The sequence below is a fragment of the Fusarium odoratissimum genome (assembly GCF_000260195.1).
Source record: "Fusarium odoratissimum NRRL 54006 unplaced genomic scaffold supercont1.1, whole genome shotgun sequence".
Lineage (NCBI taxonomy): Eukaryota > Fungi > Ascomycota > Sordariomycetes > Hypocreales > Nectriaceae > Fusarium > Fusarium odoratissimum.
Genome location: NW_022158687.1, coordinates 1,390,369 through 1,416,320, shown reverse-complemented (window position 1 = coordinate 1,416,320; position 25,952 = coordinate 1,390,369). Strand labels below are relative to the sequence as shown.

Here is a 25,952-nt window from a genome sequence, read left to right as displayed (position 1 = left end):
GTCACAGCTCGTCGTTGTCGGTCGTCAACTGATTGACGTGGTCGCTGGTGGTCACCTCATCGATGTGCTGCAGAAGAAGTAGATGTAGCGCCTGGGAGCGGCGCTTGAGTTGACCAGGTTGTACTGCAGCTGCAATGTAGGTGTGTAGTTGTAGTTCGGTGGTGGTGGTGGTGGTGGTGGTGGTGGTGGTTTGCAGGGAAACGTTGGCTTCGAGGTTGAGGTGTCGTCAGCGCAACTTGGGAGTGGCATGTACTAATGTTAGTGGGTGGTAAGTGGAGTGAGACATGGAGCTCCAGGCCAGGGAGGTAGGATGCTCCAGGATGATTAGGACAAGGAACAGGCTATATTGGAATTACCTCCATCATTGCGTGAAGAACTCATCGAAGGAATTCGATTTAATTATGATATGAATTGGATTGAATGACCCCAAGTTGTGTACTTCCATAAGTTAGAAGTGGTGTTAGTCCAGTCAGGAAGATGGCCAAAATTGACAAATAGAGTGGAAAATGTGCCCTTTACCTCCAAGTAGTGACGGCAATGTGACTTGTTAGAATCGACACAAAGAGACCTCTAATAACCTAGATGGTCACGCATCGAAATATTCAGCTTTGATAACGAGTACATTCTAAACAAAAAATCATTTATTGAGTTGACATCCTGCCTTGTTTCCTGGGTATACATGTAGTACAACAATTCGCTATATCCAGCATATACAGTCCAAGTACATACTTATCCAGACTTCAAATACCATACCAGTCAAGATCCAATATCCAATGCTAGAATATCCTCAAAGCACCCATCCCAGATATGCCATGAGTTGATAATGCCAAGCCAAACCTAAACACCGACCATATCCATGTTGGCGTCATGTTGGCATAGAAAGTGGTTACCAAAAACAAGAGCACCGCAACGAAATGCATGAAGTAGTGGCAAACATTCAAATAACATTGGCAAACACGCTCGCTTGAAATAGACTCTCATGTATCGTTCGTTCGTTTGTTTGTTTGTTCGTTCATCCATCATCCGATCACTCCTTATCCAGCGATCTTCTTCCACCAACTTGTGCGAGGTGTTGCTGTTGCCTCCATAAAGGTTGACGCTCGACGGCTGTGGTGTCGCTCATCACTACCTTCCGAACGCCTATCTCGGTGACGTTCCTTATCTCGACCACCGCGCTCACGATCATCTCGCCTTGCTCGTCGCCTTCGCCGATCTTCGGCCTCTTCTGTCGGCTCTTCCTCATATTTCGATCGATGAGCTCGACGAGCTTCACGTCTTGCCATCTCGTCCTCGGTCTGTCCACCATTTGCTTCACCCCCGTCACCGAGGTCAGGAGGAGGGGGTGCGTCAGAGTGTTCCTTGACCCATGATGAAGTTCCAGAATGAGGCCAAGCTGGAGCCTGCGGTCTCTCTTCGCGACGATGGGATCTCCGCTGATTATATTCGTCTGTGGATTGCTGACTTCGTCGCTGACGACCTTCCTCTTCTTCTGCGCCTCGAGCAGCTCGCTTTGTGTCGCGGCGGCGGCGTTCACGTTTGGCAGCTCGACGAGCCTCTTCATCTTCTACTTGTTCTGCGGCAGCAGCTGCTTCCTGTTCTCTACGCAAGCGCCTACGTTCAGCTCTTTGGGCCTCCTTTTCCTCTTGCAGTCGTTGTTGTTCTTCTTGCGCTTGTCGCTCCTCCTGGGCTCGTCTTGCACCTTCATCACGCTGTCGTCTGCGTTCAGCGCGGCGGGCCTCTTTATCTTGTCTTAGAGGATCGGCTTCTTCCTCGCGCTGTCGACGTCGTTCACGGCGTATCTCATCTCGAGCTCGACGCGCTGCTTCCTCGGGGTCAGGGCCGCCTTCAGCAGCCCTCTTGGCCCTGCGTGCAGCTCGTCTTGCTTCACGGTCAGCATCTACTAATACTGCATCACCATCCATTTTGGCACTGCGCAAGGCTTCGTCGTCAGTTGTCGCATAGGTACTGCGACGTCGCAGAGGGTCAGGTCGTTCAGTCTTGGGTGTTCGCAAACCACTGAAGAGGCCAGCGAAGCCTGAGGACTTCTTGGAACTTCGTGGAGGTGCGTCAAAAGGAACGTCAGGCTCCACCATCACGGGCTCTTCATCCCTTGATCTCCTGGCTCGCCGACGACGTTCGGTATCGACCACGGCAACTTCTTCCTCTTCGCGAGATCGTGGTTTGTGAGACCGGCGGCGCTCGCGTCTGTCAGGCGCGAGGTCAGGATCTACCATAACCAAATCATCGTCCTCATGCGACCGTGGTTTATGTGAGCGACGTCGTTCATACCTATCAGGCACAGGAGCAGCGCCGGACATCATTGCATCTTCATCTTCGCGTGATCGAGGTTTACGCGACTTGCGGCGATTGCTTAATTCATCCTCACCCATGAGCATATCTTCAGGAGGAGGCGACACAAGTCCGCGAGCATTGGTAGAGTGGCGGCGTTTGCTGCTGATGCCGTCTTTCTTCTCGCGCATGGTAGCGGAACGAGTGAGTGGTGGTTTACTGAACAAGGCAGTGCCACGAGATCGTGATGGAGTCTTCTCGACTTTGTCGGACGAGGAACCCTTAGACGACGTCTTTTCCTCTCGCCGTCTATGTCTACTTGACTTCTCTTGAGGCTCGTCCCTTTCTTCATGTGGTGTCGCGGCCCACCGACCAAACGAGGTTCCTTCGCGATGAATTTTGGGCCTTCGAGACTGCTTCGGCTCAGGTGGTGGCGTCAATGGAGGATCTGGAACTGGAGGGGGTGGAGGAGCATCGCGACGGGATTTGCTCTTCCTACTCTTCCTTTCTTTCTTTGGCGACAGGTCGATGACCTCGACGATTTCATCATCTGCAGGGGCTTCGGGGACTTGGTCCTTTGGCAGTACCTTGGGTTCTTTGTCTTCGTCTTCGCCGACAGCAGCTTCATTTTCGACGTCACTCGATTCTTTATCCGCAGTGTCTTCAGCTTCTGCTTCTTTTTCTTCATCGTCGTCCTCGGCTTCAATTTCCGACTTCTCTTCTTCAAGGGGGTTGCCGAATTCGACTACATCCTCTTCCTCATCTTCTGCTGCTGCGGCAGCCTCTTCTTTGGCCGCAAGCTCTGCAGCACGCTGGGCAGCGTTCTCCTCTAGGACTCTGAGTCGTTCGGTATCCTTTCTGCCGAGCCTGCCTTTTCTTGCTTTCTTGAACTGGAGGGAGTCAAGCTCCTCTAGTTCTTTCGCGATCACCTCACGAGCTGCGGCTTCTGCCGCCTCTTTAGCTGCTGCCTCCTCGGCTTCTCTCGCTGCTGCTGCTGCCTCCTCAGCGTCAGCATCATCCCCCCCCCTGCCCTCTTCCCCATTATCGATATCCTCGTCCTCCTCATCCTCCTCGTCACCTTCTTCTTCTTCTTCTTCTTCTTCTTCTTCTTCTTCTTCTTCTTCTTCTTCTTCTTCTTCTTCCTCCTCTTCTTCCTCCTCCTCTTCTTCCTCCTCCTCAGCATCATCAACTCCAAGATTTTCGTCGACGGCTGCTGCTTCTTTAGCAGCGCGTTCTTCGGCGCGTTTCGCTGCATTATCTTCCAAGACTCGAAGCCGTTCGGTGTCTTTTCTGCCTAGTCTGCCCTTTCTTGACTTCTTAGCTTGAAGGGCCTCGAGCTCATCCTCCTCTTCAGCGATAGCTACCTCCTCTGCTTCCCGAGCTGCTGCCTCCTCTGCTTCTTGAATTGCCAACTCTTCTTCGTCAGCTTTATCTTCATCATCTGCCTCAGGCTCCTCCTCCTCCTCCTCCCTTTCACCATCTTCCTCCTCGGGTGGATTGGCTGTAGTAGCCTCAGCGGCAGCATGTTCTTCTGCGCGCCTTGCTGCATTCTCCTCCAAGATGGCAAAGCGTTCGGTGTCTTTTCTGCCCAATCTGCCCTTTCTTGCTTTCTTGGCTTTAAGGGCCTCGAGCTCGTCTTCCTCTTCCCTCGCAATAGCTGCCTCTTCAGCTTCTCGAGCTGCAGCTTCTTCGTCTTGTCCTTCAGAAGGCTCCTGCTCCTGCTCCTGCTCCTGCTCCTGCTCCTGCTCCTCTCCTCCTTCTTCACCGTGCTCTCCTCCAGTCTCTTCCACACCTTCAATATCGGGCTCCTCCTGAACGGCTTCAGTCTCGGCCTCAACAGCAGCTCGCTCCTGTTCACGGCGGGTAGCATTTTCCGACAAGACGATAAATCTCTCGGTATCCTTCCGACCAAGTTTCCCCTTCTTTGCCTTCTTTTTCATTAAAGCTGCCAGTTCTGCCTCTTCCTCAGCGATTACCGCTTGTTCAGCCTCCTTCAGGCCATCATCTTCAGGCTCGGGTTCAGCAGCTTCAGGCTCTGGTTCGGGTTCGTGTTCGGGTTCACCAAGCTCTGCTTCGACCTCTGCAGCTGCGTCTTCTGTATCTCTGGTTGCCGCCTCCTCAGCGCGTTTAGCAGAATTCTCTGTCAAGGCTTGAAATCTTTCAGTATCTTTGCGGCCTAATTTTCCTTTCTTAAGCCTCTTTTTCGTCAACGCAGCCAACTCGGCCTCTTCTTCTGCGATGACGGCAGCTTGTGCCGCTGCCTCAGCTGACATAGCTTCAGCTGTAGCCGTTTCATCTTCCTCAGGCTCAGGCTCAGCAAGTTCCTCGGCTTCAGGTTCTAGCTCCTCAGCCAACTCATCTTCCTCGCCGTCTTCAGCATCAACAAATTCATCGTCTTCCTCCTCCTCAGCTCGGGGTACGTCTCCTAAATTCTCTTCTGCTTCCTTGGCTGCCTGAGCTTCGGCACGCTTTGCAGCATTGTCGACAAGAATGTTAAACCGCTCAGTATCAGAGCGGCCCAGTTTACCCTTCTTTGCTTTCTTCTTGTTTAGCGCTGCAAGTTCTGCCTCTTCCTCTGCAGCAATAGCTCTAGCTTCGGCTTCGGCTTCGGCTTCGGCTGCCTCTTGGGCAGCTACTTCTTCTGCATCAGGGTTCTCCTCGGGCTCCGCTTCAGGAATATCATCAACCTCTTCAGGTATCAATTCTTCAGCCTGACCATCAGGTTCGGCTTCCTTAATGGCTCGTTCTTCCGCGCGTATAGCTGCATTATGCATTAACAAATCAAAGCGTTCTGTATCCTTTCTGCCAAGTTTGCCCTTTCGCGCCTTTTTAAGAGTAAGGGTAGCAAGCTCCTCCTCTTCTTCAGCAGCAATAGTAGCAGCTATAGCAGCAGCTTCAGCTTCGATAGCGGCAGCTTCAGCATCTTCCTGACCAGTAATATCTTCTTCTTCAGCAACATCTTCTGGGGTAGTCTGGGCCAGAGCTTGAGCAGCGGCGGCGGCGTCCTTTGCTGCCTGCTCTTCAGCGCGCCTTGAAATATTTTCGGTTAAAAATGTGAACCTCTGGGTATCCTTATTTCCAAGCCTTCCTTTCCGTGCCTTCTTGGCTTCAAGAGAAGCAAGCTCTGCTTCTTCTTCTGCGGCTATGGCAGCGGCCTCGGCAGCGGCTTCGTCGTCAATATCGGGAACCGGGGCTTCGGGGGCTTCTTCGACAGTCTCTTCAGGTTCCGGGGTTGGTTCCTCAAGCTCTTCTTCGCCAAGTAGCTCTTCTACGGCCGGGGCTTCCTCAGCAGCAGCCTCAACCTCACGGGCTGCTTGTTTCTCGGCTCGTTTCGCGGCATTCGAAGACAACTGCTCAAAACGCTCTGTATCCTTGCGTCCTAGTTTACCCTTCTTGACCTTCTTGGCTGCTAACATGGCCAGTTCTTCGTCCTCAGCGTCAGCAACAGCCGCAGCTTCGGCTTCAGCAGCCTCTCTTGCGGCTATCTCTTCAGCCTCGGTAGCGGCGGCTGCTGCAGCAGCTGCAGCTTCTTCGGCTTCTTGAAGTGCTTGCTCTTCGGCTTCCTTTGCAGCTCGTTCCTCAGCAACCTGTGCTTCCCTTGCAACCTTGTTTCCCAGGAGATAGTCAAACCGATCTGTATCTTTGCGTCCCAGCTTTCCTTTTCTCTGCTTTTTTGCTTCTAGGGCAGCAAGCTCTTCTTCCTCTTGGGCGATTACTGCCGCAGCCTCAATTTCAGCGGCTTCTCTCGCCACCGCCTCTTCCTCAGCAGCAGCAGCCTCAGCTTCAGCAGACTCGATGGCAACGAGCTCAGCAGCAGCAGCGAGCTCGGCTTCTTTGGTTGCTTGCTCTTCAGCCCTCTTAGCAGCATTTTCAATAAGGAGGGTATATCGTTCCATATCCCTCTTGCCCAGCTTGCCTTTCCTTGCTTTCTTCGCCTCTAGGTCTGCAATTTCTTGTTCCTCAGCGGCAACCAAGGCCATAGCCTCTGCAGCTGCAGCATCATCTTCTTCAGGGGGGGCCTCCTCTTCAACAACTGGTGGCTCCAGGGCATTCTCGAATAGTGAGTCCTCGATATCGGCTGGGTGATCATTGATATCTTCAGACTCGGCGATGGCGGCTTCTTGGTCTTCCTCAGCGGCTTCTTCGTGTGCTGCGTTTCTGGCTCTTTGGGCGGCGTTCTCAGTGAGGAAGGCAAATCGATCGCTATCCTTTTTGCCTAGTTTGCCCTTTTTGTCTTTCTTGGTAATTAAGGCAGCTAGCTCTTCTTCCTCTTCGGCAGCAATAGTAGCAGCAATGGCAGCTGCTTCAGCCTCGATAGCGGCGGCCTCGGCTGCTTCAGCATCGGCTTCAGTATCAGCAGGATTCTCAGCAGGGAGATCTTCGACTTCGAGAACAGCCTCTTTCATGACTTCTGACGCAGCAGCTTTCTCAGCTCGTTGAGTTGCATTCTCTGTCAGGATAGCAAATCGGTCACTATCCTTTTTCCCAAGTTTACCCTTCCTATTCCTCTTTGCAGTCAGAGCAGCTAACTCATCCTCCTCTTCGGCAATAAGCAGAGCTTCTGCTTCTGCAGCCTCTCTGGCAGCAGCCTCTTCAAGAGCAGCAGCCTCAGCTGCAGCAGCCTGTTCAGCTTCAGCTTGCGCGGCTGCTTCAGCCTCAGCAGTGGCTTGAGCAGCCGCCTCTTCTTGAGCCGCTTTCTCTGCCCGTGCCGTGCTATTGGCAGTAAGGAGGTTAAAGCGATCGGTATCTTTCTTCCCAAGCTTGCCCTTTCGTTCCTTCTTGGCAATCAAAGCAGTAAGTTCAGATTCTTCGTCGGCAATAGCAGCGGCTTCTGCTTCTGCAGCTGCAATAGCATCAGGGTCATCGGCCTCGGCAGAAAGCTCATCTATGGCTGGTTCAGGAGAAGGTTCGTTAACTTCTGTCTCAGGTTTCGGTGTCTGATCTTCAGGTTGCTCGATAATCTGGGCTACTTCTCGAGCTCGCCTTTCTGCATTTTCTGATAAAATAGCAAATCGATCAGCATCTTTCTTTGCAAGCTTACCCTTCTTAGCTTTCTTAGTAGTCAATACAGCCAGCTCGGCTTCTTCCTCGGCAATAGCTGCATCCTCTGCTTCACGAACTGCTGCTGCCTCTGCTTCAGCTGCTTCTATGGCAGCAGCAGATTCAGCTGCTGCTGCGGCTTCTGCTTCCTTTGCAGCCTGCTCCTCAACCTCCGCTGCTGCGGCGGCGGCTGCTGCTTCTTCTGCTTCCTTAGCGGCTTGTCGCTGCGCAGCATTTTCTGTCAGAATATTAAAACGGTCGGCGTCCTTTTTAACAAGCTTCCCTCTTTTGGCCTTCTTGGCAGCAAGAGTGGCAAGTTCTGCCTCTTCATCAGCAATCAGGATAGCTTCAGCTTCGCTTGCTGTTATGGCTTCTGCTTCTGCTTCTGCTGCGGCTGCGGCTGCGGCTGTAGCTGCTTCTTCTGCGGCTGCTGCAGCTTCCTCGGCTTCTTTTGCAGCCTCAGCCTCAGCCGCGGCAGCGCCAGCTGCTTCTTCTGCTTCTTTAGCAGCTAGTCGTTGCGCAGCATTTTCTGTAAGGATATTATACCGCTCTGTATCCTTTTTGCCAAGCTTGCCTTTCCTTGTCTTCTTTGCGTCTAGACTGGCTAACTCTGCTTCTTCCTCTGCGATAATAGCTGCGTCGGGAGCTGTAACAGGTTCAGGGTCAGCAAATGCTGCGTCTATGTCTACAAGCGGTTGCTCAGGCTCTGGTTCGGGTTGAGCTTCGACCACCACCTCTGCATTTCCGTGGGCGGCTTCTGCAGGCTCTCCTTGGGCTTCAACAGCAGCAATCTTTTCAGCTTGCTTAGCTGCTCGTTCGGCTCGTTCGGCAGCCCTTTGAGTGAGGACATTAAAACGCTCCACGTCTTTCTTCTTAATCAGATTACCGCCACGCTTGATCTTCTTAGCGGTGAGATCTGCAAGTTCTTTCTCTTCTTCGGCAGCAATTACAGCCTCCGCTTCACGAGCAGCGGTCGCTTCAGCTTCACGGGCTGCCAGCGCATCTGCTTCACGGGCTGCAGTCTCCTCGGCTTCTTTAGCAGCCTGCGCCGCGGCTGCTTCCTCAGCCTCTTTGACAGATTTTTCCTGAGCTCGTTTTACTGAGTTACCAACCAAGGTCATTAATCGAGTCGTTTCATTCTTTGTTAGCTTGACCTTCTTGGCTTTCTTGGCTTTCAGCACTGCCATTTCCTCCTCTTCCTTGGCAGCTACCTCAGCTTCAGCATCTGCAGCAGCTTGAACTGCAGCCTCGGCATCTGCAGCAGCTTGGGCTTGGGCTTCGGCTTCGGTTGCTGCTGCCGCCGCCGCCGCAGCGGCATCGGTCGCTTCTTTTGCCGCCTGTTCTTCTGCTTCTTTAGCTGCTTGTTCCTCGGCTCGTTTTGCCGCATTGTCGATCAAGAAATTCAGCCGTTCCTGCTCTTTTTTGAGAAGTTTTCCTTTCTTCGCCTTCTTCGACTTCAGGCTCTCCATTTCCGCCTCTTCCTGCGCGATTTCGGTGGCAAGGGCAGTGTCAGCTTCTGCAGCTGCTTGCGTGGCAAGGCCATCCCGGTCTGTCTCTTGAGAAAGAGGTTCATCAGCAGGAGCCGCTGGGGCAACTGGGGCAGCGGCGATGGCTTCAGCTTCCCGGGCTGCTTGAGCTTCGGCCCTTCTTGAGACATTCCCTTCGAGCAGAGTAAGGCGTTCTTGATCCTTTTTCAGCAACTTTCCACCACGTTTCTGCTTTTTCGCCAATAGTGTCGCAACCTCCTCGTTCTCCTTTGCTGCTTCAGCGTCTTCCGCGGCCTGTAAAGCGGCAGCTTCGGCGTCAGCTGCTGCTTGAGCATCAGCGGCGGCCTGTGCAGCTTCAGCGGCAGCTGCCGCCTCGGCCTCGCGAGTAGCTCGAGCTTCAGCTCTTCGGGTGGCATTCCCTTCAAGAAGAGCAAGACGTTCTCGATCTGACTTAAGGAGCCGTCCTCCTCTTTTAGATTTCTTGTCCAAGAGACTGGCAATCTCTTCATCTTCGCGAGCGGCCTCGGCTTCCTCAGCTTCGCGAGCGGCTTGCTCTTCAGCTTCTCTGGCGGCTTGCTCTGGGTCTCCTATTAATCCATCCGGTCAGCGAGTTCTACAAGTGTGGGGGTTGATATTGGGGGAGGGCGGTCAGACAAGGCGAATTTCGATGTTCTCTAACTTCTCCGCCCCGGGGAATGAAGTCCAACCCCAGTTGACTTTTCCATATTTCATCATCTAGAGCCTTGCTTCTCAACCCTTCCCCAAAAATATCATGATATGGCTCACCAGTAGCATCGATAAGAAACTCATGTGCATTAGGCTTCTTGTTGTCTATTGAGCCCCACAAAGCATCGTTAGGATCATCGGCGCCGGAAGTTTTGAAATCGAACGGGTCAGCGGCCGGTTTCTTGGGCTTCTTGCCAAAACCCCAAGAATCGAGGAAGTCGTCGGTGCCAACAGCCTCGACGGGATCGGGGGCGGGAGGAGGAATATCATCCTCTATTTGAATCAAGTCGCCAGCTTTCTTCTTTTTCTTACCTGTTCCCCATAGATCCCAACCGTCGTCTTCTGTCTTAGGCGGCTCTGGGATTTGATGAGCTTTAAAGAAATTTGACTCACTTGTTTCATCCTCACCTTTCTTTCCTATACCCCATGATCCCCATCCACTCGTCTCCTCTGGAGGGGGTTTTGCCTTTCCAGTGCCAAAGGTACTCCAAAAGTCGTCACCATCCTTATCTTCAAACGAAGGGGGGTCAGGTGCAGGTGCGGGTATTGAATCTTGAGCTCCCCAAAGTGAACTTTGTGAATGTTCCTTTTTCCCAGACCAGCCACCCCACTGATCTTCCATTGAAGGGGGGTCGGGTGCAGCTGCCAAAGCAACTTCCTCCATGATTCCCTTCTTCTTGGCCCGGTCCTTTTTGGATATTCCCCAAGTATCCCATATATCCTTCTTTCCGTTGGGAGGTGCAGTGTCGGAATCGAGGGCAAGTTCTTCCAGGATGCCACCAGCTTTGCCCTTCTTTTTTTGACCACTCCAACCCCAAGGATCATCACCATCCTTTGGTTCCTCGTCGGGTTCAGCGCCCCATAGCGTGGAACCCTTTTTCTTCTCTTTCTTGGCACCAAAGCCCCAGCCATCGTCATCTTCTTCAATTCCTCCTATTTTGTCTTTAGGTTTGTCCCATGGGTTCTCTTCGGCCTTGGTTTCTTGGGGTGGTGGCGGCGGCGGTGCTGGTGCCGGTGCTGGTGCTGGTGCCGTTTCGCTTTTCCCTCCTCCGCCCCAGCCCCATCCTCCACCACCAAACCCCAATTTCGCACCCCATGAACTGGAAATGCCCTTGTTTTCTGGTGGGCTCAAACCAAGATCTGGTTTGTTATCTCCAAGATTGATATTCTCGAAAGTTGTGGGGGGCTTCGGGGGCGAGTTGCTGTTGCCATCACCATTTCCATCACCAGCGCCGCCTGCAGCGTCCCCTCCACTGGCTCCTCCATCTCCTCCGGTATTATCATCCTTTTGACCGTCATCTGCTGGTGGAGCCGCAGGCGGCGGTGGCGGCGGTGGAGGAGCAGAAGGTGTTTTTGTTTTCTTCTTCTTTGCCGCTTCGTAGAAACCTTGGTTCGAGTTGAAGTCGATGAGGATATCGGAATTAGGATCGTTAAGAAGCGCATCATTCGGTCGGCGGCGTTCTTTCTGGGCATCTGATGGTGGTTGAGGGGATGGATTGAGCCATGCTGGGGTTCGCATATGGGCATAACGGCTGGTCTCATTCAGGGGCATTGTGGTGTCGGTAGGATCAGAAGAGTCACAAGGTCGAGGGAGGCGACAATACCATCGTGGAGAATGATCTGGTATAATTAGCGGCCTCTCGGCCACTTTGCGATGTGATGGTGAAGAAGAGACCTAGACAAATTGTATGACGTTAGATAAGACAGACTTTCAAACGTGTTCCAATTCCGGAACTGGATCGCATGACAAGACAGGAATGGGTGGCGGTGGGTTCCCCTCAGGAGTTCGGGCCGCTGATCGAGGGGTTGGCCGTTGAGCGCCACCCATTTAAAGTCTGTTAAGCTTTTGCTGGGAAACATGATTCAAGCAAAAAAGCGACAATATTTAAATTGCAACTACGCAAGCTGAGCAGAAAATGAAACGAACATACATTTTTATGTAATTTGTGACCAACCCAGGCACGGGCAATGAGACTCAGTCGGTGACGCAAGGAGCGATCAACCGGCGCACTTGACAAACACTGAAAGACTGGCAGGCCATGCGCGCTTCTTGTCCAACTGTCTGTGAATGCCAGAACATCGACCGCGGCCATTGTGAAGAATGGAGCTCGTGCGAAGACTGAGCGACGTCACACACATGGAAGCTATAAATATGAAGAAGGATGGAAGGGCGACGAGGTATCGACAACTGAGCCAAGCCGCCAGAACAAAGGACAGTGTGGGATGTCAAGTTCGTGACCGAGCGTATTCGTAGTTTCGTGGGAGTTTTCGTGTAAGTCGTAGTCGATTGCAATATCAAGCAGCAGAGTTGCGGGGTCTGGCCCTGTTCGAGGCTGTCGAAAGCGACGCCGTGACAAAGCCGGATGTATTGTCAGGGTCGAGGATAGGTAATGTTTAAATGATGTTGCGCTAATGATGTGAGAAAAGAGTCGGATCGTCGAAGAAAACAAAATTGAGGCGTTGTCAAGGCGAAGGAGCGTGATGAGCGTACGGGGTGACTGCCGAGTTAATTGACAAAACAAACCCTGGGTGACCAACTGTCACTTTTCACCAACCACCCCTAGTCGTCGGATCGTCGTCTGGCCTGGACTACTTTTTTCGGGGGTCTTGCGTTGCGCGCTGTATAAATAAATGAGCTTCCACACAAAAAGAGGACGCTCAACCACTCGAGGCAAGGCCAAATAACGAGTAGGGTCTACTCAAGATAGGTAGGTAGAAAAGATTTGATGTAAAAGGAGGGAGATGGGGAAAGAGGAGGGGGAAGAGTTCACGGCGACGAGGAGCAAATGATTTGCAGTAAGTGCATGGCAAGAAAAGCAAGGGAAGAAGGAAAGTCGAATCGGTAAAAGGTCCCATACAATACTTTTTGGGCGCTTCAGGCCAAGACAAATTGGTTGAGCTAAGAGCCAATGACGCCAGCTCTGGCTGTTCAGATCGTCGGCAGGCGAATTGCTCAGATGTTGTACTTGTCAAGACTACTGTTTAATGGGTAGAATCAATGCAAAGGACAGGGTTCAGCGTCCCATGTTGATGTGCAGCCAGGCGAAAAGGCGGGCAAACGCGGGAACAGGACAGGGAAATCAACGCGACAGTGACAGCAAGAGACGTTAATAATTAAGGTCCTGTAGGTGCTCAAAGCAGGGGACGTGCCCTTCTTTCTTCCCTACCTCCCTCTGGACTCACTCGAGAGTGCGCAACAAACACGCCGCCACCATGCATAGGCTGCGGGACCTAGAAGGAATTTGAGGATAATGAGAACTTTGATAGCATTCGTTATCTAGATGCGATGAGCTAAGAGGCAGATCCCGGTTCTTCTCAGTTCACACAGTGGTACATATGTTCGCTATTCAGCATACTGCGTCTACATCAAAACACTCAAATGCTTTTACCTCTGAAGAGCACTTACACTCACTGCCTACCTACCTATGTGCGAACCTATTCCTTACCCGATCAATATTGTTGACCGCACGTCACCATCACAATCACCAGACCAGCAACCCCATAACATCCTGCACCCTCGTTCCCGAGCCCATCACACCCATTCACTGTTCCCTTCAGAGCCCGTGTCACTTGAAAGAAGAACATTTTCCAGACTCGACTCAATCCTACTCAATTCTCATATCAAGCACGTCAACTCGCGCATTTATCAAAAAGACAGCCTCTACTACCATCACAGGTAAACATCATCTGTCGTGTTATTGCACATGCACGTACGATCCACTCGATCCAGGTCAACCAACCACAGATGAGTCCGTTGATGCTGATGCAGGTCTGCAAGGTCAGGCCGCAGCACAACGCGTGGTTGGATCAGATCCTTTGAGGTACATGTTGGCGAAGCCCAATGACTTGCCAGCTTCTCATCGACCCAGCCACCCGAATCTCACATGTGCATTCCACTAATGAGAGAAGCAGGAAATTTGAAAAGAAGGGTCGCAATGCCTGAAACCCATCCATTACAGTGCACATATGTGTGCCCAACATTGGATTGGATGCTTGTCGCGACTAGGATCTGACTTCCATCTTGTCACCAGCTATAACCTCCCACAAGAAAACTGTAGTTAGATCTTCAACTTGCTTTCCCAACAAGACTGATTGGTCCCGTAGAAGGAGAGGATGGCTCATGTGCTGCAATGTGCTACTCCAAAGACACTTTTAATCCACCTGGACCATCTATCAGATGGTGGTACAGCACAGCTCATGGGGCGGCGGTGGTTTTGTCGTTCGATCTTTGTGACATCACGCGGACTTGGTTGTTCCACTGGGGGCCAATATGGACATACATGTTGAGACATGTGTGACATTTCTCGTTACTTCGAGGGGCACACGATATGTCTCACCAGCACAACCTGAGTTCCTTTTACAATCCTCCTTAGAATGGAGAATGGGGCCAATTCCATGAGGTGCATAGTACATACATGCCTTTCCCTCCAGAAGGGTAAGGTAAGGCTATCAGCTCCTTGAGACTGTGGTTGACGTCCCGTTCCCTTCCCGTTCCCCGCGTCTTGTCTTCCAGGTTCATCTTGCTTAACATCCGGCAAGTTTTGTGGGACTCGCTGTTACATCTGGTTCACACGACGACCGCTAATAAGCCAACACTTCTGATGATCACCAGGCTGTCCTCGCTTTGCACTAGTTCAAGGCAATTGGGGGAGCGGGTATGGAAAGGCCCGAGGGGGCTAGATTGAGAAGATACTGGCGACTTCATAATTACAATGAAAGGCAATGGCCGTACCAGCTACAAGGTCCAGTAGTCGCTTCGACGGCTTGCCTTGAGGTATTTTCTACGACATTTCCAGGCCGCCCGTCACTAAACAGTCACACACGAACACACGAGCACATCCAACGACCGGGGTCTTGCTCTGGTATGATACATGCAAGTGCAGACTCGACAAAATCCACAAACGCCACAGGATGCTGCAGAGTCCCTGCGCTTCCTGCAAGACGTTAGCTCTGTGCATCATCCTAGACCAAAGCTTGGCTCGAATAGGTATCGCCAAACCTTCACCGCCTCCAGCGCATGTACCTACGCTGTGCTATCCAGATTTCGTTCAAAAAGCCCGCATTTACAATGCCGCCTGGTCCATATGAGCTGGGATCGACGACGACAACAACGACGTGGCCGTCTTGGATGTGGACGATGAATGTGGACAGTGGACCTGGACCGTTGAACTGAGTTGATGGGGCTGCTTTCATGCACCATCTATTAACGTATCAGTTCATATCCAAGGATGGATGTCTCCGCACAAAAACCAGCGAAACAAGAAGAACTGTTTGCCCTCCTGCCTAACGCCTTTTAAGCGGTCAGACCTGATAGTTGCCGCGATTGTCAAGGGAGAAAAGCAAGAAGGGGTCGGCAAATATTTACGACTGAAGAAGATAGGAATTGGGAGCCGCAGCGCAGGCAAGATAGATATTGGCTCCATCGTTCTGATTTTGCCCGAATTGCCCAGACGAAATCTCTACTTGGCTGGGATGGGCGATAAAAGCTGGCGTTAGCGACTTAGCCATGAGCTGCTATCTCAAACGGGACCACCCCAGCATCAATCGGTTACAGCTAGAGACGATGCAATGCTGTGCATTCAATAATTGATGCTACCATGTGAGTGTGATGATATTCATAGAACACTCGGTTCCTGACTACGATAGCTGCAGGCAAGTCACCCAAGCCGAGATAGGTAACACAGGGTCTCGGCCTAACCTAACCCGACCCAGGAGATTGTCTTAGACTTGGCTTACTGTAAAGTTCTCACAGCCTAGACTGTCTATCCGTAGACTACCTAGCAATGTCCAGTGCCGGTGACAATGCGAGTTTATTCTTAGACCTAACCTGCAAGACGGGCCGCAATTCCATCATTCTGTCACCCGTGCCAACACAGGAGTGTGAAACCCTCATGCAATTCAGCTACATTCAGGCTTCTCGTAGAAACCCAAGGCACTAAGCTAAAACATGAGCATAGCAAGTTGACGCCTTCAAATAACGCAGTCTCAAGGTGCCAAGCAAGTTCCTCAGTCCAATACATACTGCACAGTCGGCCAACTGCCGGATCGGGCCGTGAGTAGCACTTGGTCTCGGGCTCGGAATGAAGAATTGATGCCGGCCGTTGATTGTCTGGACTGCAGCACATGATTTTTCTAGACCAAAAGATTGTCAGGGCGAGATCCATTATGGTTCGTTCGTCTCCAGCAAGTCAGCCGTCGTCCGTGCTTCGGGAATTGGCTGCAACGCAACGCAGCATCTAATCCTGGGCCTCGTCCGTTCAGTTTAAGGATATTGCCATGCCCATCAGTTCGTCTAGGGTGCTCCTCTTCGGGGGAGGCTCTCTCGTTCTGGCAGGTGGCTGACGGATCGCGGAAGAAAAGCAGCCGGACAATCGCCTCAACATGGGGATAAGCTGGAGTTGACCTTGAAGAGCAAAGGTAACAATTCCAAATACCCAAGGTAGGCAGAAGAGTGTCTGTCACTTGAGGTGCCGAGGTGGATGTGGGTTTACCAACCTTAACTTAATTAGCTAGTTAATTACACATTTCAACGTAGGGTCTGGAGATATCACACAGCACTTCACACATGTCAAAGCGGCAGTTCAGTCGCCTATCACCAACGGGATACTCGGGAGTTAAAAGTACATAGTAATTAACCTAAGGTGATCGGAGCTAATTTTTCCCTTCCACATTGCCATTGCAGTCATTACTACCTCATTTCGCTCTTTCCATCTACCTATCTCCCCTCTTTGCTCCGTGTTCTCTCTTCCTAGACTCCTTACACCCACTGTAACAAGGGCCCCTCAGCTACCACATGCCCCCGCCTTAGGTACTACTATACCTTGGGTACATTACTGTGCAGGTTCAGTATATTTTTAACTCTTCAGCCACCATTTGGTTTAGCCTCAACTCAACTCACCTCGAACGTAACTTTGCCCAACTCATTCAACGCAACACAACACAATATCACCTTTTGCTCTTTCCTTGTCCCCCTGCTGTCGCTTTCGCACATACCCAGGGGGAAAAAAACAGAAGAGAACGAGGTGCAAGGGCTGTGAGACTTCAAATCTGACTGCTCCTGTTCCGATACGCGCGGGCGCCTATTCGCTTCTCAACTCCCGCCCTGCATGGAAGCGCAGTGCATGCCATCTATCCATACCTAGCATATCCGCTCTGCTCCGCTTGTCGTCGGATTGAATCTCCGTTTCATGTGAACAAAGAGCCAAGAGAGGACATGAAGCAGTCTCTGTGAGGCGCAGGCTTTGACTTATTCTCCGCTGTTCTTGTCGAGCATCTTTTTGTCCTTTGGATATCACAATCTTGTCGTCGACTAACACGTCCTGGTCTTGCATGTTGCAGTGGATAAGTTGACTGGGTCTTTGCGAAGAACGCTCTTCTTTTCTATGACTATCTCTTCTTTCGCTGCTGTTGCTATCAGTCCGCCTTGGCTTACTCTTCAACTATCTCGAATGGGATAATAACCGTCAATCGCCATTGACAATCACCATGTGCGCCTTGGGCAGTCTTACAAGGATAAACATCTCGATATCATTACTTTCAACATTACCAACGTCCGCAGACTCTAGTCGCCAGTGTTGGCCAAGTTTCGTCTAACAAGACAGCCACGATCAACTGCTCACTCTGCACCCTCTTGTTCATCTTCTGTATACCCGTTCGCAGAGACTTGACACTCATCTATATCGCCAGAAGCGCTCCAAATCTATATAAAATGCGCTCAACACAACTTCTCTCGATCTCTGTTCCCATACCGGGCACTCTCCCTCCCAGCGCCGTGGTAGCAGCTCTGCAAGCCGTAGACCCATTTGTCGCCCACCACAGGACAGTGACGAGCTTGGAAGAAGTCCAAGCTGATCCGGCAGACACAGCTGACGACCCTTTCTTTGGACCCTTCGATGACTCCTTTCGCGCTTTTCAAATGCAAGAGCTCGTCAATCTCGCTCCTGGTCTTGGCAAAACCATTTCTTACAAGGCCATTTTTCAGATAATACCTGATGGCCTTCGCTCTCGTGCGAAAGCCCCTGTGGGCGTCGTGGTCCGAGCCCAGTGGATGGTGCGCCAACAACAGCACGGCCGATCGCCCTCGGGTCCGATATCACCCGCGGGATCTGATAGCACTGCATCAGGTAGCACGGCGACTGCTGAAGGGGACGAATTCGAGCTACACGAGCAGGTTCTCCTCGAATGCAATTCTCTTCTGATGCCATTCATTACCGAATCTTGTGTGGCTGTACATCGTGAAATTTGTGAGAATTTCATGGCGAAGACATTTAAGGACTACTTTGGAACCTCGCCGATGTATTGACCATATGTGTATATGCTATCTGGTGAAGACTCTAATTCAAGAAACGAAGTGGTCATCAACACATGAATGTGTTCAAATGGTGGGAGAAGGAAAGTCAGTGCGGTGTTTTTGCAAGGCGTTGGTATTGCCATTTATGGGTTTGACTTCGTATTTTATAATCTCTTACTATAACTACTGCAAGATATCCAAAGAAGGGGGGGCTTCCATAAGTCAGCGCTGGGCAAAAGTAACAAAGGGGGCCAGTCAATGGGTGGTGTAGCTTAGACATCGATATCGTTCATACTGTCTGCATAGATGGTATCAAGTACTATTTATGTTCCCAAGCAATCAATATCTTAACTATACTTGTTGATATTGTATGATCATCTGTAATTGCCAGGATGTATGAACCATATCCAGACCGAGAACTGAAAAGCAAGCTTCAACTTTACAACCTAATCAGATTGAACGAGAAATAAGAGATAAAACATGTCATATCGAAGGAACAGAACAGACTAGATTTGGTATCTATGCGCGTACCGTCTATACCCAAACACTCCCCAAAAAGAAAAGAAAGAAAAATGATAAAAAATCACCCTGGATCCAATTGTATGTATAACCGTTGTGATGTTGTAACCACGCCCCATCTAGCAGTATCCAAAAGACGGCTGTGAAGTAGAAAAACAGTAATTCCCCGAGGGATAGAGAAAGAAGTAAGGCGTAAGGTAAAGAACGCTGATAACAAAAAAAAGGCATTGGTCGCGTCAACAATGTATGCATACTCTTATGGCGAGTGAGCCCATTTTACCGGCCCCCGAAATCGCTCGCGTATCCCATTTCACCAAAGCCTTGACCCATCCCACCCTCGCCAAACCCCGTGCCAGGGCCACTCACATATCCACCGTCTTCGTTTTCGTCATAGTCACTGGCATCAAACGATGAACGGCCACTAACCTCGTCGTCCATGCCAGCGTTCACATCAGGTGTAGACCAGTTCAGCTGAGCTAATGCAGGATATTGGGCCAAGAGAGCCGCTGGAAGCATTGGGTTGCCAGAAGGATCCATAGGATAAATAGGGCCATCCATCGGCATACTGGATGCAACAGCCATGCTCTGCGCCATGTTCTGTTGCATCCGTTGTTCTTGCCAGAGTCGTTGTCGTTCCATCATTTCTTCATCTAACAGAGGCTTGATGCAGATGCGACCAGCTTCGGACCTAAAATGACGGCCTAGAGCATCGGCACGGGCAAATCTTCTACCACATCCCCACTGACCTCCAACCTTGAGATCGCCTTTACATACAAACTTCTTTTCTCCGGAGTGAAGACTCTCGTGTCGCTTGCGATCGTGTTGCCTAGCAAAGGCCTTTCCGCATACTGTACACACAAAAGGACGCTCATCTGTGTGCGTTCTCAGATGTGAGCGCAAGTTGTACGCACGCGTAAATCGTTTGGGACACAATGTGCACTGGAAAGTGGCAGGGTGTTTCTGAACCCGCTTGGCAGCCCCGCTGTCCTGGTTGTTCTGGTACTCAGGATCGGCCAGTCTAAGAGCGATAACGTTGTTGGGGACAGCCGATGTGGACTGTCTTCTCCTGGAGGGTGAAGTCCCTGCTTGCCTGTCCAGAGGAGATAAAGATCTGGAGTCTGCTCTTGCTGCTAAGTCGGCGCCTAGGGAAGGCGAGATGATGTTGGCATTGCCTTGGCGACCTAGCAGACCGCCACCAGGATGGAAAGGATCTGTCACTGCACGTGGACGGGATCGGGGGCGACCTAAGATGTGTGAGCTAGTTTCAAAAGCTATGATTTCGGCTTCAACATACCTCTGTCTGGCGGGGTCAGAGAATCCTGATCCATACGAGATTTGGGAGTATCAAAAGCACCTTGCTTAGCATTTGTAGGCGCAAAGTCAATATTGATCGCAGGAGGGGCCATCGACGACAAATCAGCGCCCGAAGGCTGGAGGGAAGGGAAAGCCTCGACGGGCGCTGAAACGTCAGGATAGGTAGAGGGAACTCCATATGGATTGTGAGGACCTGCCAAACCAAAACTGTTTTGATTCAGCTGGTTCAGGTCCGGCATCTGCTGAGGAACAATGCGGGGGCTGATTGCGGGACTATGGGAAGGACTACGACCCTGGTGTCCAGGACTACCACCGACTTGAGGGTCGGAGAGACTAAAGTTACCCATGCTCAACACCTCTTGATATAGACTGCCATCAGAAGGACGATGTGCAGGCGAGTGCCCACCGATATCAGTCTCAAAGGACTCAGCACTAACAAGGTTCGGTGATGGAGCCACGGACGAAACGTCCGAGTACTCAGAGGGTGTGCGACGGTGGCGCTGGAACTGAGGCTGGTTCCAATCGGCTATCTGGTTTGGGAGCAAAGCATCTGCTGGGCCGAGTGAAGTATGTCGCGAATGGCTAGGTGGTGAAGAGAACTGGTGCTGGTTAAAGGCGGGCGACTGGTGAGCAGAACCAGGTTGTTGAGCATCGTGCTGGAATAGATGAGGAGGGGTAGGCGAGTGATGCCCTTGCGACGCCATGGTATTCATGTCGTTAGGATTTAGTGTAGACTGGTCGAACAAGGGGGTGTTGAACTGGTCGCCCTGGCCACTAGTATTCGGAAAGAGAGAGAAGTCGTTATCGTTGAGGTTCGGCGACAGGTAAGCTGCCTGAGCCTGGTTATTGAAGGGTAGCGAAGTGTCGGAGCTGGCAGGCTGCTGTCCGAATGAAGCGGTGTTATTGGGGTCGAGAATAGCGGGGTCGGACAAGTTGGCTTGTGCGAAGGAGTTGCTCTGTTGATGCGCAGGAGGAAGGAAAGAAGGCGATTGCTGAGGGCTTAGAAAACCTGAACCGTTGAAGGCCTCGTAAGACTGTTGAGCGGACTGGTCGAGAGTGAGACCAAGACCAACGGATGGATCGTTATGCTGATAGGGCGCCGGCGACGGGGAATGAGAATGGTTTATATGAGGCTGTTGATGGCCAGCCGAAGGAGACCGGCCTCGTTGAGCTTGTTGATCCATGATGTTTCCGAGTTTAGAAGCAGACGAAGTACTGTAGAATACTGTAGACAAGGCAGACTCTGGAGTCAGCCTTCAGGCACCGTGGCGATGCCGGGGGCTGTGCGCTTTCAAGGTGATGCAATGGGCGGGGGACTGTCCTATCACGGCGGCCGACGCGTGGAAGGGGTTGCGAAACGCGCAGTTTGAGCGGGAACGGTGTAGTTTGAAGTAGATGAATGCGACGTGTAGAAAATCGGTATTGTTTTGCGTATGATATTGAGGATGGGGAATGCTGCCGTACCTTAGGCTCTTGGATGCGCAGACGAAGATGATGGTGGAGATGAGTTGCTTGGGTTGCGGTGGGTTGCGGTGCGGCGGGCGGGTATTGTCCTGTAATCCGTACCACAACACAACAGCACGAATAACTGCAAGCAGCGACTGCGTTACAATTAATAAGGTTGGTCGATCAGTGTCTTGACGGCTGATAGGAGCTATACCTGGTCTAGGGCCAGGACTCTGACGATTTATGTTACTTTGGAAGATTCCGCTCTGGGCAACTTCTATTGGGACGAGAAGAGAGGGTGAAAGCCGGGCGGCTACAGCTGGTCCGTAGTTTTGGTTGTAAGGGAGGGGAGCCTGTCTAAACTCTGTGTATGTGGGTGGTCCCTTTTCATCCAGAATTCCAATTAAAAGGCCGACCACACAGGACGGGATTTGGTGCGTCAGAACTGATGTACAGTACAGGCGCCTAAACGCACAAGATCCTCCCCGTGGGATACGTTTATGTAGGGCCAGAATGGTGCCGAGGGCTGTGCAGAGACACGTCGAACGAATGGGAACTAGAGCTAGTGTGCCTGAGGTAAGGTACAGCAGCTTGAGTAAGATACGTATGATAAGGTAGCTTTGGCTTGACAAGTACGGAGGTTTGCTAATTTTAACAGTATTTGGGTCCTTGGGATCGTTTGACCTGTTGCAAGCGAGGCAGACTTGCTCTCCAGGTTGATGGCAATCGTGATATCGCTAAACCCACATGGGATAGTCGGTATTAATAGTGTTGTGTGATTTATTGGGATGAGATGAGTTTCAAGAGATGAGAAGGGGAGAAGGCAGGAAATGAACTCAATGCAGGTTAATTAAGAAGATAATATCAAAACAACCTCATCAATTTCATTTCACAACTTGGGCTATCCCATGCGTTGTAACGGTTATTCATTCAGGTATACATAATCTTTTTTTTTTTTTTACTTTCATTTATCGTGAGTTCATTGGGTCTTCATTGAATTAATTAACAAATATTGGGCAATAGGCACATCCCATGCGTCCCACTCATCTGGATTGGCGGTTCTCGGTAAATGAGCATCAGCACTACGTATTTTAATATCCAACTTACCACGTCAAGTAGTGGCACTTTTGCGTGTGCAAAATTTGAGTGGCATCTAGGATTCTAGGACTCTGCTCCTTGGTCACGATCATATACCTCGTTCAGGATATTGGCATGTTTCGATTTTTTTCATGCCAACAAGCCGTCCTTCCTAGACCACTGCATGATTCTTCATATTTCCCATCATGTCAGTAGAGTTTTTGCTAGACAGGAGACTGCCGGATGTGGTGAGCCTTGCACACATCTTTCATTCATTCCTCTATTGTCCTCAATATCCGGTACGCGCTTGTTGTCGAATCAGCAGATTGCAAGCAAGGGTTGTAAGAGGAAGCTCCCCACTCACCTCCTCGTTCGTGTCACATTCTCTCATATGCAGGTTTCAGTTGCTTATAGAATCACAGGTAACTAGGCAGTTTGAATCACATTCCAGCCCTATTCTATTTTATATCATTCGTTGCGCTGCATGCATAGGTTTATGAGTGTAAACAGCGTCTTGCCAGGTATATTTGTCGGGTTAAGCATTCCACTCAATGGCTTGTCAGGCGAGGGATTGCTCATACATAATTCAATGGCCATTTTAAAATCTTGTGCTAGCCGCAAAAAGCACGTAGCTCGATTGTACGAGCTTTTAATAGACCATCCTCTGACCTGTCCCTGGATCGTCATCCACCATGCAAGTTCTGCACTGCCTCTCGAAGAAGTGATGCTTCTAGCGTGCCTGCATGTCCCTGAGAAAAAGTTGGCCGGACAGAATATTACTTGGACCTCACTCTAAAATCTATACGTTGGTAACGTAACCGGGGGGAGAAGAGCCTACCACAATGAAGTCGCGTTGGTAATATGAATCCATGCTTTACTTTATGATTCACTACCTCATTCGTGCAAATACTGTCCGAAACACATATTCATGCCATGACAGAATACGTATATCCCACTTACACCGCCCCCAGCCTTACACGCGGCCCACGATCCGACCCCACAATCCAAGGCTGTGCTCTCTTTCTCCTCGTGTCAGAGGTAGAGGAAGGTTTGCGTGCTGACGGGAGCAAGTCGGTAAGCGTTGATACAGTGGTGACATCAGTTTCAGCTTATCACTAGGACCCCTGCCTTGCTCGGTGACAGCCGACTCTTCCTTTGCGTTTGAGGATCCTCGCAAGGCAGATTTCGAGGTTTTGCTGACGCGGTCCGGACCGGAGAAAAAGAAGCTTATTAACTAAGGTACCTTGCACTAAAATAAACGCGAACTGGTCCCCACCTTGCCCGAAAAGGCAGGAAGCTCGACATGCGAAATTGAGGTGGAAGTTGCTGAAAGTGATGCGGTTATTCTTCAGCTTATTGTTACGTATTGCCAGGTAGGTTGCGGAGGCGTACACACGAGTTCCTCACCAAGATATTGTTGCATGTGTATGCCGTTTGTGAGTAAGTATTATTTTCGAAACCATTCTGGCGGCATGAACTTCACATGCAGCAGAGGGTTTGTGGTTGAACTAATCAGAACGGTTTACCACTGGAATATGGTTTTTCTTCTTCTTCTTTTACCCAACTAAAACAATGCTCCTAAGACCGTCAAGAGTAGGGATTCCGTAACAGAACGCCATCAAATGCAGATTTGTTTTCAAATAACCAGCCAAACTCCTTCCACAGTTGAACTCCTATTTCCCAGTGGTATCATATGCAAATAAGCAAGAATTACAATACTCAAACCAAGAACTTCCGGTCATGTCGAACAAATGAGGCAAGGTAATTCGTACAAGCTCGTCTGATGCCACGAGGCTTTATTCCGCTAACGTTGGTGATCGCTTTGTGACAACCCTAGATGACTTCGACGCGATCGTAGCCGGTGGGCTTCAGTGCGGGCTTGGGTGGCTCACGATCTTTGTACTCGCTGACGAATGGGTTTGGGTCCTCCGTTTGGTTGAGGTTACCAAGCGTGTGGTTGACTCCTCGGTGAGTGGCCTCATCAGCCCTGATGTAGAGGATCAAGTCCTTCATCGTACGGTGCTCTTTTGGCATCTTCCAGTACTAGAGAGGTATCAATATTGAATATTTCGTTATAAGAGTGTTGATAAGTACTCACCTGGACAGCAATGTCGGGTATCTGGAACTTGGGGTCACTCCACTTGGGTAAGTTGCCATCTTCGATCTCCTTGATACAACGAGTGTAGGTGTGAACAGCCTCTTCTTCAAGGTAACCGACAAACCTGTGGACAATCTTGGGCGAGATCAGATAGGACACAAACAGACTGTTGAAGAAGACGCCCTGAGCACCGATGATCATCATCTTCATGAACCAACCAGGCTCACACATCTTCATAAAAGTCAAAAGATGCATTCGTTCGTTGTAGCTCTCCTCGAGAAGTGTTTCGATCCAGCCATTATCTCGTTTCATGCGTCGAAGGCTGCCCAGATGGCGCAACATGCCCCCAACCATGCCTGGAACTCCCGCCACGCTCTCGAGGAAGATGAATCGAATCAACTTTTTCTTTGTCAGTCTATGCGTTCGAGATATGTTGCACAGGTGGGATATGGCTTACCCATTGAGCCTCGGTGAGTGGCTTCTCAGCCTCGATGGCTGTAGTCGGCTTGGTCTTGTCGGATTTCTGATCACGGTCCATACCTGTGGCCTTGTCCATACAATATCGGGCAAAGCGGACAATTTTCCAGGCTGTATAGTCGCCAACTGTCCTGGGAGGTCGATGAGCGGGTTCGACCGCCAACATTTCATCATATGTGTAGCCTTCGTGTGGCCAGGCTGGCTTGGTCGTCTGGATATGTGGCGTCTCTTTGACCGGAAAGAAGTCACGAAGTTGGTGTGTCGGTGTCGATGAGAAGAGCCGATGTTGCTGGGAAGCGGCACAACCGGCTCGAAGAGTTATGGGAGCTCTCGTCAGAGATGAAGAAGAAGATATGGTTCGAGCAAAGCCAAGTGCAGCAGCTTTTGCCGCCTGTCGTGAAGCTTGGCTGTGCTGAAGTTGGAATGACAACATCGGGGCGAGCAAGAGTTTTGGTGTCTTCAGTATATGGTATGCTTATTGCAGGTATCTGCCTCAGCTTATCAATGATCGAGCTGGTTGTTTGATAGGAAGACAGTATGATGAAGCTTCTGCCTGAGGAGGTCTAACTGAGCCTTTATATATATTCCAGAGATAAGCCTACAGAGAGGCGTGTCTGCATGTCAGACGCCATCCCCATCATACCCCAGGGGTCCAATTGGGAACGAGAAAATTCTGGTCTCTGTATTAGCAAAATATCTAAGCGCCGTTTTAACTCGGCGTGAAATTGCTGACAAGAGACGTTACCAAGGGGAAGTTCACGAAGACAGGCCGGGACAAGTACTCAAGGTGAGCGGCGTCTGCGGCACACCGCGGCCGCCACTAACTAGAACTGTCAAAGTCTAACCCAGCCAGGCCGTTCAGACGAGTAGTCCTTGTCAATTACGATGGTCCGCAGGGGCCCAAGCAATCGGGACAGGCAGTGGAAACGCTAGAAAGACCTTCCCGAAGACCTAAATCGGGAACATGACAAAGATCCGTCATAGGTCGGTTGCAGCTCCAAAGTTTCGCTGCCACGTGAGTGAGGTTCATCGGGAGGACTCGGATGTCGACTACTTACACAGCACTCGCAGCGGAGATCATGAATCCTGGCTTAGGAATCACTCGCGATCTGACATCAACCAAGAGGCTGATGGCACGTGCTATAAACGGTCCTATTATTTTGACTACTTTCAAAACTTGCTCACTAAT

At 50.8% G+C, this 25,952-nt stretch overlaps 7 protein-coding genes across 22 annotated transcripts; 3 read left to right on the top strand and 4 right to left on the bottom strand.

Annotated features, from left to right (window-relative positions):
• Positions 1–51: 51 nt before the first annotated feature.
• On the bottom strand, positions 52–362 carry FOIG_00501 (uncharacterized protein; the record flags this gene model as incomplete). The annotated part of the gene is made up of 2 exons (XM_031196679.1): positions 52–252; positions 357–362. The coding sequence occupies 2 exons, from the start codon at positions 360–362 to the stop codon at positions 52–54; spliced, it is 207 nt and encodes a 68-aa protein (XP_031072446.1).
• A 232-nt stretch (positions 363–594) lies between these two features.
• On the bottom strand, positions 595–12,716 carry FOIG_00500 (uncharacterized protein). Of its 11 annotated transcripts, none has more exons than XM_031196672.1 (5): positions 12,401–12,605; positions 11,474–12,161; positions 9,951–11,217; positions 9,603–9,899; positions 595–9,403 (listed from the first exon to the last, which is right to left on the bottom strand). In XM_031196672.1, exons 2-5 carry the CDS (start codon positions 11,633–11,635, stop codon positions 1,035–1,037), a joined length of 10,095 nt encoding a protein of 3,364 aa, XP_031072438.1. In that variant the 5' UTR covers positions 11,636–12,161; positions 12,401–12,605; the 3' UTR covers positions 595–1,034. The 11 variants fall into 11 exon arrangements, with proteins under 11 accessions (XP_031072438.1, XP_031072441.1, XP_031072439.1 ...); XM_031196675.1 differs by having other exon boundaries at positions 9,603–9,647; positions 9,936–11,217; positions 12,401–12,604; XM_031196673.1 differs by having other exon boundaries at positions 12,406–12,575.
• Positions 12,671–15,988, top strand: FOIG_00499 (uncharacterized protein). 3 transcript variants are annotated; one of them, XM_031196666.1, is made up of 3 exons: positions 12,747–13,218; positions 13,455–15,141; positions 15,189–15,988. In XM_031196666.1, exons 1-2 carry the CDS (start codon positions 12,879–12,881, stop codon positions 13,553–13,555), a joined length of 441 nt encoding a protein of 146 aa, XP_031072433.1. In that variant the 5' UTR covers positions 12,747–12,878; the 3' UTR covers positions 13,556–15,141; positions 15,189–15,988. The 3 variants fall into 3 exon arrangements, with proteins under 3 accessions (XP_031072432.1, XP_031072433.1, XP_031072434.1); XM_031196667.1 differs by having other exon boundaries at positions 12,847–13,218; positions 15,195–15,471; XM_031196665.1 differs by having other exon boundaries at positions 12,671–15,141; positions 15,195–15,988.
• Positions 15,989–16,212: 224 nt separating this feature from the next.
• FOIG_00497 (uncharacterized protein) lies at positions 16,213–21,714 on the bottom strand. 2 transcript variants are annotated; one of them, XM_031196663.1, is made up of 3 exons: positions 21,326–21,714; positions 19,646–21,266; positions 16,213–19,595 (listed from the first exon to the last, which is right to left on the bottom strand). In XM_031196663.1, the coding sequence occupies exons 2-3, from the start codon at positions 20,847–20,849 to the stop codon at positions 18,628–18,630; spliced, it is 2,172 nt and encodes a 723-aa protein (XP_031072430.1). In that variant the 5' UTR covers positions 20,850–21,266; positions 21,326–21,714; the 3' UTR covers positions 16,213–18,627. The 2 variants fall into 2 exon arrangements, with proteins under 2 accessions (XP_031072430.1, XP_031072429.1); XM_031196662.1 differs by having other exon boundaries at positions 19,646–21,714.
• FOIG_00498 (uncharacterized protein) lies at positions 16,214–18,185 on the top strand. Its single transcript, XM_031196664.1, has 2 exons — positions 16,214–16,383; positions 16,881–18,185. Exon 2 carries the CDS (start codon positions 17,251–17,253, stop codon positions 17,842–17,844), a length of 594 nt encoding a protein of 197 aa, XP_031072431.1. The 5' UTR covers positions 16,214–16,383; positions 16,881–17,250; the 3' UTR covers positions 17,845–18,185.
• Positions 21,625–21,877, top strand: FOIG_00496 (uncharacterized protein; the record flags this gene model as incomplete). Its single annotated transcript, XM_031196661.1, has 2 exons — positions 21,625–21,687; positions 21,770–21,877. 2 exons carry the CDS (start codon positions 21,625–21,627, stop codon positions 21,875–21,877), a joined length of 171 nt encoding a protein of 56 aa, XP_031072428.1.
• Positions 21,878–23,056: 1,179 nt separating this feature from the next.
• On the bottom strand, positions 23,057–25,582 carry FOIG_00495 (alternative oxidase, mitochondrial). Of its 3 annotated transcripts, XM_031196659.1 has the most exons (4): positions 25,497–25,582; positions 24,744–25,436; positions 24,287–24,685; positions 23,057–24,231 (listed from the first exon to the last, which is right to left on the bottom strand). In XM_031196659.1, exons 2-4 carry the CDS (start codon positions 25,194–25,196, stop codon positions 24,022–24,024), a joined length of 1,062 nt encoding a protein of 353 aa, XP_031072426.1. In that variant the 5' UTR covers positions 25,197–25,436; positions 25,497–25,582; the 3' UTR covers positions 23,057–24,021. The 3 variants fall into 3 exon arrangements, with proteins under 3 accessions (XP_031072426.1, XP_031072425.1, XP_031072427.1); XM_031196658.1 differs by having other exon boundaries at positions 24,744–25,582; XM_031196660.1 differs by lacking the exon at positions 25,497–25,582 and having other exon boundaries at positions 23,481–24,685; positions 24,744–25,494.
• Positions 25,583–25,952: the final 370 nt, after the last annotated feature.